This window comes from Phaenicophaeus curvirostris, chromosome 1 (assembly GCF_032191515.1).
Source record: "Phaenicophaeus curvirostris isolate KB17595 chromosome 1, BPBGC_Pcur_1.0, whole genome shotgun sequence".
Taxonomy (NCBI): Eukaryota; Metazoa; Chordata; class Aves; order Cuculiformes; family Cuculidae; genus Phaenicophaeus; species Phaenicophaeus curvirostris.
In genome coordinates this window covers 92,216,528-92,234,861 of record NC_091392.1, presented here as the reverse complement: position 1 = coordinate 92,234,861, position 18,334 = coordinate 92,216,528, and the positions used below count along the sequence as shown (strand labels likewise).

The 18,334-nt window shown below is 37.0% G+C and overlaps 1 protein-coding gene across 1 annotated transcript in view; it reads right to left on the bottom strand.

The window, feature by feature from the left end:
* Window positions 1–18,026, bottom strand: part of ZPLD1 (zona pellucida like domain containing 1) — a 35,116-nt gene extending 17,090 nt beyond the window's left edge. Inside the window, exons 1-4 of the mRNA XM_069868498.1 lie at window positions 17,970–18,026; window positions 15,421–15,583; window positions 15,183–15,296; window positions 4,639–4,752 (exon numbers count right to left, since the gene is read on the bottom strand). Of these exons, the coding sequence (XP_069724599.1) occupies window positions 4,639–4,744 (106 nt within the window). The 5' untranslated portion in view covers window positions 4,745–4,752; window positions 15,183–15,296; window positions 15,421–15,583; window positions 17,970–18,026. The remainder of the gene's footprint in view (window positions 1–4,638; window positions 4,753–15,182; window positions 15,297–15,420; window positions 15,584–17,969) is intronic.
* Between the last annotated feature and the right edge of the window lie 308 nt (window positions 18,027–18,334).

Below are 18,334 nucleotides of genomic sequence, written 5' to 3'. Positions count from 1 at the left end.
TTAATGAAAAATCTGTTGGCTCTTGAAAGACAATGATCAATACTAAAAAGCATCTTGCAATCTGTCATTCTGTACATTATGACAATACAAAAGGCCTAGAAAACCGCAATTGTTACAACTGATCAATCTTTGAACAGCACCAATGCTGGATGAATTTGACCTTTCATTCGAAAGTTCTGGGGAATTTTTTATGTACTTGAATGGAAAAGCACCTGGTTAGGAAATAGGCACAAGTAACCATTTTGCTTTAGAGCAATAAGAGCTTTTCTATAAGCTCTTTTCTGCCTGTAGATTAACTGGGGGAGGAGGGTAATATTTTATTTTTGCTCTAGGGCTTTACAAAAAGACGTAGTGCATCATGTTAAATTCAGATATTACTCCTTCATATAACAACTCATTTATTACATCTGCTTAAAGATTAAGTGCTATTAAAAATTGCAGAGAAACTTCAGTCAATATTATACCATTAAGCCTGCTGAAATGAATTGTTTCACTGCATTGTCACAACAGAGAGAGAATGAAATCTCTATTATAATGAACTAGCTCTTCCCCCGTGGTACAGCAGCACAAGCAGTTTAATTTAGACAGTTTAATGGTGGCTCTAAAGCCAAAACAATCAAGTGCAGGAAATAACAAGCTAAACTCAGTCCTAAGCTAATGTGGTGATAAATGTTACTCACTGGGTGTAAATTTGGGCAGAAACGCACCGGAGGCAAGACAGGAGTTGAAGTGATTTGGCATGAAATTCTCCTGATGTGTATATATACATAATTCTGCTAACATAACATACAGAGATCAAGAGGAAGCATGCCTTAGTATTCACTACACCAGGACTGTTATGATCCATTTAATGGGTATACTAAGGTAGAGGCAATAGTAAAAAAAGGCTAATGGCAAAGTGCGTCTTTATACTTATTTGGACCAATGCAGAGACAGATCGTAACAAATTGCAGTATGTAATATAAAGTAGCTCAGTTAATTTTATAACTCACTTCAAGCCTTTTAAAAACCAGGATATTACTTCACCTGTTAAGATACCATTACAATTTGCAAAATTCTCTTTTGACACTAAGGGAAACATGACCATACAGTACAAAACCAACATTTGTGCTACTCAGGAGGATAAATGACCTTTCCAGGCTGAAGCTTTTCTTCCCACTATTTTACAAGAAAGTATTGTTGCCAAATTAGTCCACTCAGGAATTAAAACAGAAATTAATCTAAAGCCAGGTACAAACGTATACTAATGTTCCTTTAGATGCTAAATATCTACCTCATCTCTTATGAATTCAGAAAGGTAAGTATTATTCCTATATATGTGTAATTCTAAACAAAAAGTATTAACATTTTTACAGTAAAAGCTTCAGGTCTTCTTAGCAAGAGAGGAGCAATGGTTTGAAGGTTAGGTCACCCAGCTGATGGAGCCTTAAATATAATGACCTCTTTTGTCACAGAGTTTCCACACAGACAAAGCGTTTGGCCTCTTTTTGATTCAAATCAGACAATCTTTCCTATAGTCAACAGTACTCAAAGGGATGTCGCATACAGAACAGTAAATCTCAAGAGGTACATAGATACTACAGTAACAGAGACCATCTTGAATCAAGGACAGACCCATGGAAACAGGAGCCAAATGCTGAGAGTGCCACTGACAACTTCTGCTCTAGTATCCTTCCACACATTGCCAAGACTCACACCAGAACAGACAGCAAAAATCCTGCAGTGGACAAGTTTACCACAGAACACCATTGACAAAAGACATTCCATCAGAAGACGTGTGCAAAACCATTTATAGTTCAAAACCAGCTTCTCTGCATGAGCTGCCTCTTTGATCAAATCACTGTTTTGACAGTGAATTAAAATGTATATTGTATGTGGGGAAAGAGGTAATATTTTCGTGGCTTCTACTAAGTTCTCAGAATGTACTTACAGTAAAAACTCACTGAATCAAAACTGTGCTTTTTCCCATCTGGAGACAGACAGACTGCTATGGTTCCATCCCCCAAAAGCCCTCTAAATGCTATGCTTTACTGCAGTGCAGAATTAAAGCTTTTTTATCTAGGCAACGATGAATGATGGCAGGACCTGACCTTATTACATACTCTCTAGGACACATCTAGTTCTTAGTATAAAAAGTCACACAGAATATTCAATCTACCAAATATGGGGGGTTTTCCTTCATCCCTGCTGACCAATGTACACCTACACTTTAAAATAAACCTGCAAACTACAGAACAAAAGTCCTGAGTGATTATTTATCATCCTATTTATGCAGCACCATCCCTATGCAAGAAGTCACCTAAGCAATGAATGATAAAAGCACAAACAAATGAAAAATGGATGAGCTCCAAGGCTCTTTAAGGAAGGCCTAATTTCTCATCTTTGCTGAAGACAACTTCTGTTCTTCACAACATTTAAAGAAAAAAGAGCAAACAACTTCAAAACTTAATGGCTTCTCTGGTATCTGTGCACCACAGACCTCAGCAAGAAAGCCCATTTTCGCCCTGTTTGGAATTTCAGCTGACAACAATGAAGGTTTCTTATGTGGAACAAATGAGGAGCCAGAAGAAAACCTGTTCATAACCAGACTCTGTACCTGGAGAGATACTTGCTTTGAAACATTCTCCTTTTGACCTCTGTCTCTCACCACTCCTTTCACATTTGAATTCTGAAGGCAGTGGGGCCAGCACTCTGAAAGCCACAGCCTGAGTCAAGAACTAGGGAGGCAGATGTAGCAAGAGTGAGTGTCTTCACCCTGCAGAGGTTCTCACCCACATCATCTGGGATTCTTGAAGCCAGAAAGCAGAGCTCCAGCAGCCTTACTCAGCTTCACTAGCCCCAGCCCGTTACAAAGCAGCCCCTTCTGCTTACCAAAAATAATGCCTGTCAGATTTGGGGTCAAAGAGGTTTTCTGGGGGTTTTTACCTCTATTTCAAAAGCACGACTAACAAGCAGGATTATTTTTATTTCCTAGCTCTCAAAATCATCACTAAGACTGTTGATTAAATTCCAACCTTTGAATCCTTACTGCCTGAGTTCACAAACAAGAAAGAGTAGGGCTCTACTGTCAACTCCCACTGTCAGTGCAGGGTGATTAGCATTTAAAAAAAAAAAAACAAAACACTGTTTACTTGCAACCTAATCATATTTTCTCCAGAGTCCCTGAGATTTGGCAGACATGGAATCCGATATGACCATTTTTATGAGGCAGAACTGGAAGAGGCCCCTAAACACCCACAATAAGAGCTAGATTCAATTCATGGATATTACATTGCAAATCTAAAATCTTGGCACATGGTGCAAAAAATGACCAGAGAAAAATTTGAAAAGCATAGAAGTACAAATCTAAGCTTCCCTGTAGCTGTTGCAATCCTCTCAAGAATCCTGAAAGAGAAAAACAATTACACAAAAAACTACAAAAATCAGACCTGAGGCAGGTGGGCACAATTCATTCCCACTTTTGATCAAAGTCTTTAAAACTTTTACCTAAGAAGGGGAATATAACAGTGGTTTGTGTAATACTCAGTTAAACAGTGATTTTGGTCAGCAACAGAGACGAGATCTTCTTTGCCTATCTTATTTCTCTGCTTTTCATATTCACACTGATTAAGTGAAAAAGGGTCAAATTCACTGTTGTTTTTATGTCAACAAAGCATGTAGGACTGTGGTGGTAACACATGAAAAAATAAACAAACCCTAGGCTTTCTGCTGACTTAAGTTTAATAAAAGAACTGATCCTTCCTGAAAAAAAATAAAATCAAAATTATCACTATTGAGAAAGCAACAACACTGAAAGTTATTAAAGCATTGTACTATATTAAGAATTCATCACTACACTGTTAATCACTACCTCAGAAACACAAGATGTGAGTGAGCCATTATTCACAACCTTTCCTGTTATTATTATTATTATTCTGTCCAAGAAACAGCTGATACAGGAAGGATGAGCAATGTAATAGAGACTGGAAACATTCTTTAGCTAGGTAAACCCTGAGACGCATCATGAAGACTGAAATTTCATTTCTATTTCTTATCGTATTAACAGGTCCAGACATCTAATGTCCCCAAAATGACTTAATACACATTTCATCACAGAGGCTGAGTGTACATCATACATATATACAGTTCCATTGCTTTACCTGCCCCTAACAAAGCAGTTACTGTTGAAGTGAGGCACTAAATTTAGCCATCAACTTAGTTTTGCTCAAAAATAAATACATATATTTCTTTATTTCACTGAAAGGACATAATTATATTCTCTTATCCAGGTAAAACAGGAAAGAAAACCCAGTTAGAAGTTTCAGACTCTTAAATCTATAGAGAACATTTACAACAAAATGCCCTCTGGTGAATTTCTTGGACAGGATAGAGGTCTGGCAAAAGCAGGTCAAACCCCACTGATACGATGGGAGTTGTATTCATTACTACTAGGCTGAATTTGACCCGTTGTGCAATTAAGGAGAAAGTAAAGTGCAGGATCACAGGAGTTTCATTGTCACTGAGACAGTTAACAGTCATTTAATGTGGATCCCTATCCCCAGGCTTCAGGCAAATTTAAAGCTCTATATTTAAAAATAAGCACTGCTTTGAACCAAAACAATAAGGCAGCCATTAGGAAAAAGTCTATTAAACACTTACCAGGAAACCTGCTATGGAGGTTAGCATCACAGTTGTATCCATTGAACTGAGCAGTCACTGAAAGCACTTTAATCGTCAGCAGGAGCAGTAACCATACCTGTTCCATTGCAAAACCTAGCAAAACATTAAGTGGTTATTACACACATCTGTTCACTGTGTTAAAGATGCTTACTGCAGATATTTAACCACTCAGGAGCTGATGGTCTCCAGCAAAGGAATTGGGGATAAAGCTCACAAACTTATGTGAAAAAGGCCACAGGCACCAGGGCCCGTTTCTCTACTTCTGAATAATGTGTGATTTCTTTTAACTTCTACAGCTCCTAATTATAACTTGTGGGAGGGAAAAAAAAAAGTACCCAAGGATGCTATAAAAGAAAAGGAAAAAAATCCCTAAAATATAATGATTGAATATTTAAGCAATCCTAACCTAACTGTAACTGATTTTGACATTTCAGTGTAAAAATTGTTTGAGAAAAACATCCTATAATAATAGCTTTATTTTAGCTAAGTCCTTGAAAACTGTATAAATAAATGGCTTGCTGTGCAATTCTCACATTCAAGGTCCTGGAATATCTAGTTCATATCTATTTACCAAAAATCTTTTCTTTGAAGCATGCATGCAATTGCATTGAGTTCACATTCAGAGCTGGCATAGCAACTTTTACCTACTTGAATATTATCTTGCAACCAGACCACATGATAAGAACACATGCATTTTTAATGTCTTGAGTAATTATTCTTCTTAGGAGGAAAACAAGATGTAACACCTATGGTATTTAGAATAACCAAAAAACCCACCCAATTCATGCTTTTGTCAACAATATCCCAAAATATTGAGATTTTTCCACGAATCCAAGCATTACTGGTTTTTTTATTTATTTATTTACAATATTTTGTAATCTTATAAAGTATCTCTGCTGACATGTACCTGAAACGCAGCAATGTTCTCCATTTGCTTAGACAGGAACTGAGAAATTCTAAGACTCAGAAGGTTTGTATTCTTTAAGACTACTGATACTGAAATGCTGATCATCACCTTTCTCCAAGTGGATGTCAAAGAACATTTGTAAACTCTATAGGTGCAGCATACTTAAGCACAGCTATATCTGGCATGGCAAGTGGCTGTCATGCATTGCTAAAAAGAGCTGGCAACAGCACATGGAGAGAAAATTTGAAACAGACCCTTACTCTTAACTGGATCTTTCATGGCTACACAGTGGTGTGAGCTAAAGTCTGCTCAAATTAACATAAATTCTTCCACTAGTTTTCAAACAACATTCACTCAGTACAAAACCCCGGTATTTAAAGCCTTATGTTGAAAGACAGACCCATAGAACCCAAGACTGTCAGCAAACAAACCAACTATAACAATGCCCTGAGCCAAACTCTACTGAAAAGTCAAAGGATGTCCAAATGTCTGGCTATTAACTTGTGTAATTCTGCTTAGAAGTACATGGAATAAAAATGGAGAACTGGAAAAGCCAGCTTCCTACTAAGCATGCATGTTTTATAAGTCAGGTGTAACTTTTCCTACCATATACAAAAACAGTTTTGCCAGTAAGTTCCGCACAACTTCCTCAAAATGTGACTTATAGCAACAATACAACATCCTTTTAGTTTCATATGGATACAAAACTAAGTGAAAGCACTCTTTGTCCCTCTTGTCCTCTTCCATCAGATTACCGTAGGCGTTGACAGTGCTTACAGCTAATGCTGATAAAGAATTTTGAAAATGAAAGAAAGAAAATAAAATTCCTAATTGTGTTGCCATGAAACTGCAAGGGTGGTGAGGCACTGGAACAGGTTGTCCAGGGAAGTCATGGATGCCCTGTCCCTGGAGGGGTTCAAGGCTTTAGCAACCTGATCTAATAGAAGGTGTCCTGGCCTATGGCAGAGGATTAGAACTAGATGATCTTAAAGTCCCCTCCATCCCAAACCACTCTATGATTCATTCTATGAAACCCCTGTGGTTTTGTGATCTACTCACCCTCTCCATTACTCCAGATGGAGAATCACAGAATCACTAGGTTGGAAAAGACCCCCAGCATCAGAGAGTCCAACCATTCCTATCAACCACTAAACCACATCCCTGAGCAGCTCATCCACCCGTCTTTTAAATGCCTCCAGGGAAGGTGACTCAACGATCTCCCTGGGCAGCCTGTTCCAGTGCCCAATGACCCTTTTAATAAAAAATTTTTTTTGATGTCTAGCCTGAACCTCCCCTGGCAGAGCTTGAGGCCATTCCCTCTTGTCCTGTCCTCTGTCACCTGGGAGAAGAGCCCAGCTCCCCTCTCTCTACAACCTCCTTTCAAGCAGTTATAGGGAGTAATAAGGTCTCCCCTCAGCCTTCCCTTCTCCAGGCTAAACAACCTCAGGTTCCTCAGCCACTCCTCGTAAGACTTGTTCTCCAGCCCCTTCACCAGCTTCATTGCTCTTCTCTGGACACGAGAACTTAGATGGCAGTCTGTCTGTTTACTATGAAAATTTGTACATTATTTTGAAAGAAGAATTTTTTCCCCTTAGAAAATTGACATTTCTCCGGTGTAGTGGAGACTTACCTCTGCTTGTACAACAGTTACATCGATAAAGTAGCTATTACTGTTCTTTTGTATATGAGCTGGTTTCTGATGTCTATTACAATGATATAAATCAAGGGTAATTTAGCAAGATCTAAATCTGCCTTCAATTTTCTAACTGCCACAGTATTTTTTGTTAGCCAAGAAGAAACCTTTTTGAAAAGAATTTAATGAAAGATGACACTGACAAAGCTGTAGCTATTACTTTAGATGAAAAGCAGAACTAGCAATAACATCTAAAATTTTAATTATTAAACTCAACTACTGATGCTGTGTTTCAGAGGACGAAGAGAAAATTGCCAAGGAACAAAACTGAATTAAGACATTAAGTATTTATAGCATTAGCTCTACAGCCATATTCAGAACAAGTTGTGTTTTAACACAACCAATAACGTCCTACTTGCTTTCTGGCTATTGACTCATCTGCACATGGATCAACATGTAGATCCACATCATCAGCTAAGCTGACTACTGCTGATTTCAATTAAGTTAGGAATGCACATTATTTTTTCATTTCTCAAGAGTACTGCAAGGCTAGAAAGCACCCTGAGATACCACCCTTGCCTGTCTGCATAGCCCAGCAAGAATCAAAGCAGCCATTCCTATTTTTTTCCAGCCTTTTTTTAAAGGTCTTTGGCAATTCATTTATCAACAGAAATTTCTAAAACTTCAGTCCTCTAAACATATAATGAATAGTAGTTAAAAATTTGTGCCATACGGACACTGCAGAACATTTCATCCAATTATAAAAAAAAGAAACAAAGTTTTACCAAAATAGTAATGAGATCATCATAATCTCATTTTCTGTACATGAATATAAATGAAACTTCCATGTACAAAAAAAGGAAGGTAATATGGAAGTGTCAGGAATAAAGTGATTTATGAACTGTAAGTCAACAAATTCATGTGGACGATATTTGCCCTTTTTTCCTTTAACTTCGTATGCAATTCTTGAAGCCTTTTTCAAGGAATACAGCTCTTGGTGCTTTTAAAAAAAAAAGAAATGCTGCTTTGTTCTAGCATCAAACATATTTGGCTGTTAAAAAGGTTTTCATGACTCTAAAGATGCCATCACATACCACAGGGGAAATTTGATCCTTTCTATATATGAAATACTTAATTGACAAATTTATACCAGATTTCACTGGTGTACCCAGAGTTCTCTCATATATTCTTCAGATCTCATCTCCATTTTTCTCTGCTGAACATCTCCAAGGATCTTTGTAATGTTTACATTACTTATCATGTTTTGTTTATGATACTCGCAGTGTAGTGCTTAGTCTCGCTGAAATCCCCTAATCATCTCAAAAAAACCCATCACAGTCACTGAAATAATTTTACTTCCAAATGTTTCTACCCTCAGTCATCCACCTAAAGATCTCTTCCAAACAAAGTCTGGTATTTTCTATTTAGCCAGGGAAACTGGTCTTTCCTTTGACTTGGGGGTAAAAATCCACGTGCAGGTCTTCCACTACCATGAAAAGAAGTTAACATGACAACTATTTCAAGTATTACACAAACAAAAGAGCTTTAAAGGCAAAGAGACAGAAAGGGATTTAAAGACCTACCAAACATGGTTAATAAAATAATTTCAGAGACCAAGGTTCTCGTAGATTTATAAAACAATCAGTTCAAAGGACAATAGGCCAACATATTCAGGTATCAATGTAATTAAATAAGAGTAAACTTCCAGAACACAAGTTATGGTATGAATCCCTGCTGAACCACAGAAGCAGGTCACAATGACAGGTCTTACTGTTCTGTGTTGCATATCATTTAAGAGTACAAAGGGTAAGAATTGCAACATGCAGACCTCTATATAATCATTACCATTTTACAAATCCCTTGTCTCTGCTTTCATAAACTTCACCATGTCAGAAATCCTGCACAAAATTTCAAAGTGAAGACTTTTATGATTTAACAAAAGCCATTTATCAGTCAGTTTAGGAATTTAGTTTCATGGAGAAGCAGTGGTTTGACCCATCTAGATTCCGTTTTCTTTCCTCTCTTATTACTTAACATTCATTTCTGTTTTACACCCATCCCCTCTAAAAATATCTTGAAAAAATTTCCATTGTGAACAGCATTCACTGATTCAGCTTTATATTTTTGTCAAAAATTAATTTTTGAGCCAGTTCCAACTTCTGAGTATATGGCTTATTTCAAACATTCATCATGTATTTTATTAGAACATATGATAATCTATTGCTTGTTCTTCATTTTTCATTCACAGTGTGTGACAGTTCTGCATAGTAATATAGTGAAATTTATACCTTTTGACTGGATAAGTCTTTCAAAGAAATAGTTAACAGGAATAATGTAAACTTCTGAAAGAAAATTATAGATGTGATAAGCACATAAGAAAGCTGGTGGAACATTTATAAGTGTTTTCATACTTATCTAGTAACTGCCTAAATGCTCTCTAACATTGTACATTAGGTAATGGAATAGAAACATTACTACTTTTACTAATAAAAATATTTTTAAATTATCATTATATAGTTCAATGAGCACTTCTCAGTCATCTCATGAAAAAATAGCTTTATGCCTTTTTGGTTTATATTCATCTTACAGCCATACTTGCTTATGCTTCTGCACTCAAGTTCTGAATAGTTGTGAAGTGCAATAACTGCATCACTATTAGGTCTTCCAGAACTCTTTTGCTTCTAGACGTGTAGTAGGTCATTTGCTGTCATTTAAAAGTAACCCGGTGAATAAAAATAGAATACTACTTCACTATCTCAAGTTTTTCAGTGCAACTTTCTCTTATAACTTGCACATCCCATTGTAGCAAATTATCCAGATCACATTTTAAGTATTGCCTCCCGCTTCTTTATCTCCTTGGCTCTTCTGATGGAAATAAAATCAGACTTGAATCTTTACAGTATCTGTTTTGAAGATAAGCCCACCAAAAGGCAATAACTCCCTTTTTTCTAAAGGACTGTAACAGAAAAAAGGGCACGTGAGACGCAGAGAGCTTTCAGACACCTTTCAATTATAAGATTCCCCTCTGCTCGTGTATAATCTTTGGTGCTGAGACTTTGAAACAGGGCATTGCTTTTCTTACAGATTTCTCCAATTTTCAGACTCCATAGTGCCATCCAATTTTCTGACACAAAGCAAAGCCTGCAAAGCTGAAAATATATATATATATATATATATATGCAGACACACACACCCCTCCCCTGCCAAATATACACACAGAGGCACACACATATATAGTGAAGGTCAGCAGCTTCCTAATCAAAGGACTAAAGCTGATGACAGAGCTAAATCTGTGAAGAGTCTGTGAAGAATGTATGTTCCCAAAATTAAGGTACTTGAGAGCACACAGCACAGAAATGTAATATAATAATATAAAATTTAACAACAAACACGGGGAATTAATAAAACTAAGAACACCAGGGATAAGTGCACCCTAGAATGTATTTTGTTTTCCCTACAAAAATGGGAAAATAGGTTTGTTTTAAATAGGTAAACTAATCTCAGTCATAGCTATTTAGAATACAAACAGCAACTGTGAACTATGCAAGAAAAACTGTGCATTAAATGCCTGCATGTAGTTAGGCATAAAGTTGCCGACAGCATCAATTAGTTGGTCCTAGAACGACCCATGTTTATTTGCTAGTCATATATTTCCACTCAATTCCTGAGATTTAAAAACAGAAGTCTGACTACTTCAGCTATGTAATTAAATGTCAGGTCAAAGCCTGGAGACACTCCTTATCCAAATTTCTACCAGAAAGAAACAGGAGCTTTACCTGACAAAGACTATTCATAGCTGAAGTCTCAATTGCTGAGATGTTATGTGAATCAAGCAAGTGCCTACAGCATCCAAGGAAAATGAGACTGGGGAACAAATTTGTGAAAAGTATTTTGAAAGCAATATACAAAGCTTTTGCTTTGGTTCTAACATTTAAAATAATCTTGTTTATTTTCCAGCCCTTTTTACAATAACCTCTTTCACAAGATAAAAAGCCAAAGGCACTGAGAAAGAGACATTAATTTTCAGCAAAAGGAAGCCACACCAAAATCACTAGACTTTAAACTGAACAACTTTTAATTTTGACCAGTACACTACACTGCCAACTGAAATTCAAGACCATAAAATATTTTTATGGAAGCTATCTATACCTTGCTTATGAATTGAAATGAAATTAATATTCTATATGTTGGGGAACATCAAGACACTGAAAACCTAGATCTTGTTCATAGAGATGCAGCTCAGCCTTTTTTTGGTTTTGTTTTTGTGAATCTCATTACTGGTAATGAGAATTAAATAGCTATGTTGGGCAAATAACAAAGGCCTTACAGTCATGCAGTGCCCCTCAACCTATAAAATCAGTACAAAGTATGCTTAAAGAGATACACCTGAACATGGGTCTATCTGGAATTTCATCTCACAGCCTTGGATAGACAAGACTCCAGCTGAGACTGAGGTTTCTTCCTGCCTGAGGACTAGGGAAATTTAATTGGTGTACCATACTGCCAATAAGCAGTAAAAATAAATAAATAAATAAAAACAGATATCTACATTTTAACATTTCAAAACATCAATAATACTTGGTTTTAAACTGTACTTTAGCATGCATGTTTATTAGTTGTTACAACAAATCCTTGGTGCACTAATATTTTTTAATCTGATCTGATTAAAATTAACTGAATCTGTTTAAAAGGCAAAAAGAGAAACAGGGATCAAATGAAGAAAATGACTACATTAAATACTTGCAGTTAATTTATACATAGTTGCATAATGCCTTCTTCTAAGGAGACAGACTATTAGGGAAATACTAAAACAGTATGAGTTGAACAAGGCAGAGATCTTGACTTACTAGATCTGTTTAAACTTATTCATTTAGGACTGTTGAAGTGATAGAATAAACACTTTACCCACTATTCTAAATAAACATCAGTGCTAAACATCAGAGTTATTTTAGCTTTCCTATATTCACTAGTGAAATATTTACGTTCTTCAAAAGCATTGCCTTCCCCTGACTCCATTCCATATTATTTTTACGGGTTATGCTTAGCAATGCAACAGTTAGATTTTACTTTAAATATTGCCAGAATGCTTGCTTTACTGTCCCACAAAGATGACTTGAATAAGATATTTAGATCTTTCTTCCTGCATTTCACAGAAAACATTGCCAAAATTCTTCTAGACGTTTATTTTAACAACCTAAGGAAATGTGAGTGTTTTCTAAATCATGCCCATCATACCATACAATGAAAGTACTTAAGCGTGTATCTGATAGACAAGCTAAAAAAATTTGTTTGAAATTATGTTTCTGACTCCATGGTTCACAGATACCTCAATAAAATGTTAAAACACAACACAGCACAGCTTAAAGTTCCAGATATGAAAATGAACAAAATCACATCTCCTGAGCCCCACGGGAAAGACAGATTTTTATTCTGTGCTTTCAGCCTGCATGAATTAACCACTGTTTCCCATAGGACATTCACACAGAATGTCACAGAATGTCATCAGTGAAAGCAGATTTGAGAGGAAAATGTATTTGAATGAAGCTTTGGACCTGAATTAAAGAATTCTGGATAAATTCTCTCCCACTTTCACACTCTTCATATTGTTTACTGCATAAGAAAAAAAAATTGACATCAGCAAAAGACCTGAAGAAAAAAAAAGAAGGAAATTCAATATAAGATTTGGAGGCTGTTGCAGTGATCTGAAAAGACCATTTTATCCCAGATTTGGAGGCTTTGGCAAAGCAAAACATCCTTTTAATCATTAAAACCTATATAATTTGACTTTTTGTGTCTGGCTGTGCATTTCTTTAATCTTGTGTGTTAGAATTTACATTCTTCAGTGTTACTTTGGTGGATTCAACATGAAATGACAATATAAACCTACTTCCTACTAAAAATCACTGCATATTTGACTCGCATCATATAAATAAAATAAAAACAATTTTGATTTTCCACTTCTCACTTCAGCAACAAATTTTTCTATGCAAGAAAGAAGTTCTATAGTTAACAGTTAAAACTGCCTGATTAAGAAACAAGGACTATCAGGTAAACACCAGCTGTGCCGCATTCACCTACAGAGTGACTATTGCATATAGAGTTACCTGTAACCAACAATGTTACAGTGGTTTTAAGGCACTAGCTAATTAATCCAATGCTGAGAAAAAATGGGCTGATTTTTCTCTCTTGCATCAGTTTTGTTTTCCTCTTACAGTTTTAGTGGAGACACTGCAATTTGAAAACCACTGGGAGACTAAAGTGAGTCCAGGTTCATCTTGGTCTGAAACACAAAAGCAAAAATTGCATCTAGTCCCCTGTACTGGGAGTGTACAAAGTGTCCCTAAAATCCTAGAATGAACAGGTTGTTCCTAGGTTGAAATACATTCTTAATACATGCATATACAGTCTACAGATGTCTTTCTCAGACCATTGATCATTATGGGGGTTCCATCAACTAGCACATTTACAGAGACTATGAATTTATTTGGTATAGGCCACTGAACAGTCATCACATGACAATAGCCTTCAGTTGCCTGTAACCATGGTCTGGATTCAAACATACTGATGACACACTCTTAATCCTATTGCCTGCCCGAGAGCCCTGTAGTCGCATGGGCATATAAAGATCTAAATGAGTATCATTCTACTTAATTACTCTTTTTATCCTTTTGAAGAGAGCAGTATTAATATAAATCTTCAGTAAATATTGCTTGATGTCACTAGATTATACTGTAGCCATCTGTTTGCAGCTTGAAAAGTTAACAGCAAAATAAGACTTCCCTGACAAAAAGCAGTGACAGCTTATGCCATCAGGATAATTTCAATTCCCTAAGTTTTAAGAACAGAAATTAAGCAGTAAAGTCAAGAATACTGCTGCAGTACAGCACTATTATCCTTAAAAGTTAAATAAATTTACAATAAATAATGCTGGTGATATCTAGCCTATGTATGTAATTCCACAGATTTCATAAACTCTGAAATCAGAGCGCAGTCACAGGATTATATTTAAAAAAGAAAAGGAAAAAATATTTCTATTGTGAAATAGAAAATATTCACTTATGGATATTTCTTTCACAACATTTTAAGTTCCTCTCATAGCGATTCTGTACTTAAAACAGTATTTGAAGTAATTTTCAAGACGGACTCTAAAACAACCCTGAGGACTAAAGATCTAGCTGAAAGAAAACAAAACATCATGCAGTGATAAAAATGTTCTTTGATCAAAGAATACAAGCAAGCACAGCCAACACTCCTATCTCCTGCTGCTCTTTGACCATGATAAATTTTCCTCTTGTAGGACACACAGCAATTATAGTAACTATGTCAATTTGGACTGTATCAGTCCATGAGCTTAATCGAAGACTCGATTTCATATTCCCACTATCTTCATTCAAGAATATATTATCATAATTATTACTTTAAAAATAAACAAAGGTGGCACAATTACCATGTCTAGTCACCTTTGTGACCAGAGACAATGCAATTTCCAGTCAGCAAGCCCATGTCATTTGATTGCAGTAGAGCCAGATAAGAAGTCTGGCTTATCAAAATTTTCTTCCATCAATGCAATGATTGTGGGAACAGGCTGACTGACACCACAAGCTGGATAACATTGTCTCCTTCAAGCTATTAGTCATTTCCCTCCTGAAAGCAACATGAGTGAGTTTGATAGCCTCAGCACCATAAGGTTTTTGTAACCTTCCTTCCCTCACATTAATAGCATGAGTCTAGCCTGAGTACCTTTAGGTAAAACCTAAGTTTAAAAAAATATATATATCACCTCTTTTCTTAGTTAGCTGCTTCTTGTTTTCATTAGCCATTCCCTGCATAATTCTTTGTCAACAAACTCCCACTAAGATTTCCCAGTGAGGTTAAATTTGTCTGACAGGTGATAAAAGAGAATTTTCTTTATAAAGTAACAAATAGTTTGACATTCACCAATATTTTAGTAAGTTCTAGTTGGCTGACGTGGTGGGCACTTACCCAAATCCCCTGTAGCTGTTGAGTCAGCTGTACTCCATGTATCCTGTGCTCCTGCATGTGAACAAGTGTTCAACTCTTCTGCCCTGCAGAACTTTTTCAGAAAATATTCTGAGCCTGCGGATGGAGGAAAAGAGACACTCATTATGAAAATTCTTTTTAAAATAGGTCTTGATTTTAGATGGGAAAATTTGACAGTTCTTAGAATACTTTACAAGCCTGTTCATCATCAGGCTGAAACCTGAGCAGGATCTTTACAGTAGCTTTTTTCAATTCTCTGCTCTTTTTTTCTTGCAGCCTTTTGATCTGTTTCTCTCCACTTGTATGAAGATCTCCAGAGGACCATGTGGGGCAAACAATCAACCTGGAGAAATTATTTTGTCATCAGCTTGTTGAGGGAAAACCTTGTTTGCTTAAAAAGAGAGGTTGGAGGAAGGAGAGAGATTGAAGCACTGAGATAGGATCAGTAACTAAGCTGCAAGGTTATCAATGTTCGTTTGTGTGTTGTGAGAAGTGTCTATTTTTTTCAATTCTGGGCTAAATTCATAGTACTAAACAAAACAAAAGCAGAAAGAACTACATTTCACGCTGTGATGAAAATGTGATATATGGGTGTCATCATGAATACAGGTGTCAACAGAATGATAATTACCAACAGGACATGAATGCAAGTGCACACAAAAGCGAAGATCAAGCTGCTAGAAACTGAATCTGCTTCATAAAATATACTCCCCTATTTCTGAGCTTTGGAGGAGAAGGGGAGATGTTTAACTCCCTTTTGTTGCATTAGTTTTTTCTTCCTCCTGCCTCCTTTCACCTTTCCCTTCAGTTTCTATTGCAAACATCTATGCTTAGAAGATTTCATTACACCTTTGCCAGGGAAACAGTAGTTTATAGGCTTTGGCACCATAGAGAAAGCTTTGAGGTGCCTGGATTTGTTGGGGCTTAGGACATTTTTTAGAACAGAAAAGTCCTGCTTCTGACATGCCTACGCTTTGGCCAGCCAATCTTAAACATCAAAGTACTGCAGAACATATTGCGCACATTCATGGTAACCCAGGCAGGCCCTAAAGAGCAGCCATGGCAAAGCAAGAGGCAACATGATGCACTGATCCTCCTCCTCCTCATGGTTCTACCACATCAGGGCACTGACAGAACAAAGCTGATTTTGCCCTTTTAACACTGAAACACCCTATGGAGACATAGGCTTTGGCGATGGAACTCCTAGAGGAACCACAGAGGGCTCATGGTTCTGCACGTCCCCTGCCTGCTCTCAATCTGTTCAGAGGTAGCGTTCCCCTACCCTTTCCTGAGCTATCTCCTGCCAGTTAACTCCACACATGAGACAGATAAGCAGCCTAATCCTTCAGTGATGCTGCGCGCAGATCCAGTAAAGCTGGAGAAGATCCATTTCACCTTACTCCCAGCCCCGAAAGGGAGTATAGTCCCTGCAAAATTAAACCTTGTGCCTTGCACCAGGGAGTGGCAGACCCCACCAGGCTACTCCAGACTCAGCAGAGAAGCCCAGTGAAGATTCCTTGCTAAGACAGAGCTTTTGCTGTTCTCAGCAGGAGTTTTGCTCTCGAAAAGATCCAGTCTGTAAGAGTTACACATAGAAGTTGTCAGGCTTCAAAGGGCTCTTTATGTCTGCAAATTTCTAGTCCTTTATTCAGACACATACCCTATAATACTGATGCTGCTTTGGATAAGGACTCAAAATCTAAATCCAACCCTTTTACATGAATAACGGAACACATTCTGGATTATGGCAGCCTTGAACTAATCAAAAGATAAACCAAGATATGTGCAGCTATAACACGTTCCAGTCTTTTAGTTCATATTAAGTGTTTAGACCCTTTGATATCTCGTCACACAAACTCACAACGAAAAATTTCAGCACAATACCAGTTTCACAAAGAAGAGTGTTTAAAGAATAGTCTGCTCTTGAGCAAGTTTCCAAAATGGGAATTTCAAATTTTTTTATTATTTATTTTTAAAGACACTTCAAAAGCTATCCTTTCAGTTTTGGTCTTCAAATAAGATTATTAAAAACATCAAACCATCTTAAAAGACAGTGCCATTTTTCTTTGTTTCCACTGACAGCAGTTACAGCTTCTGTAACCTCTGAGTTTCTTCCCTCCATAGGGATGTGCACGCAAGGAAACCCTGGCCCAGCATCAGAGCTGTCATCTTGTCTTTCTTTCACTGCAGACTATGCTTTTCAGAAAATAAAGGAGGTAAAATACCACGCTGCAGGATAGGTCCATCTGACTTGAGACTCACCCAATAAGCTGGCCATCTCAGCAGCCACACACAGAGGAGTGGTGGCTGTGTATTTTAGGGAGACCCAGCTCTCTCCACAAGCTGTAGGAGCAGCTTGGCTGAGGTGAATATACTTCCACCTCCACATATATGTGAGCAGAAGCAGGTTAAAAGCTGGCTGGGCAGCACAGCTCACAGCAGCTGCATCACAGTGCTTGGTAACCAGCAAGACCAGGCTCATCTAAGCAGGTCACATCACACACTCGTGCAAAAATTATTGCTGACATACCCTTCTCATACTGTGTGTTTCTTAGTAAAAGAGCAGTTAGCTATATGTTCCCAACGCCAAACATTTTTCAAAACCTGGGCGTGCAGCTGTTCCCCCTCTATCTATTAAAATTCCACAGATGGAAGGGCAAAGCCACAACACATTCATTCTATCAGTAATTATCTGCTCTTATTTATAAAAAGCCATAAATCAACAAATCTCTGTGGCTAGTAGAAATAGGCAATTCGTTGTTATCACACTGTACTTATAAGTAATCTGAAGGATATGCTGCATGCACCTATAAAATCCACAGTTCTGTTTTAAGTTCTCTATAAACAATGGAGAATTCAGTAACTCCACTGCTATATATTGTGTTACTTATCTGCTCCTTATATTTAAAATAAAAGGAAATCCCTGAAATCATTAGCATAAAAAAATTAAACAAACCTGAGTATTTCACCATTAATCCTTGAAGGAATGTGCCACCCCTGACTATTTGATTCCCTAATCTTGCAAAGTTTATTTGTAAAGAAATTACTTTCACTCTATATAATATTCAATAGTTTTACAAGTTTTCAGTTTGATTCCAAACAGTTATTCTGGCCACAACAACTATAAGGGCACA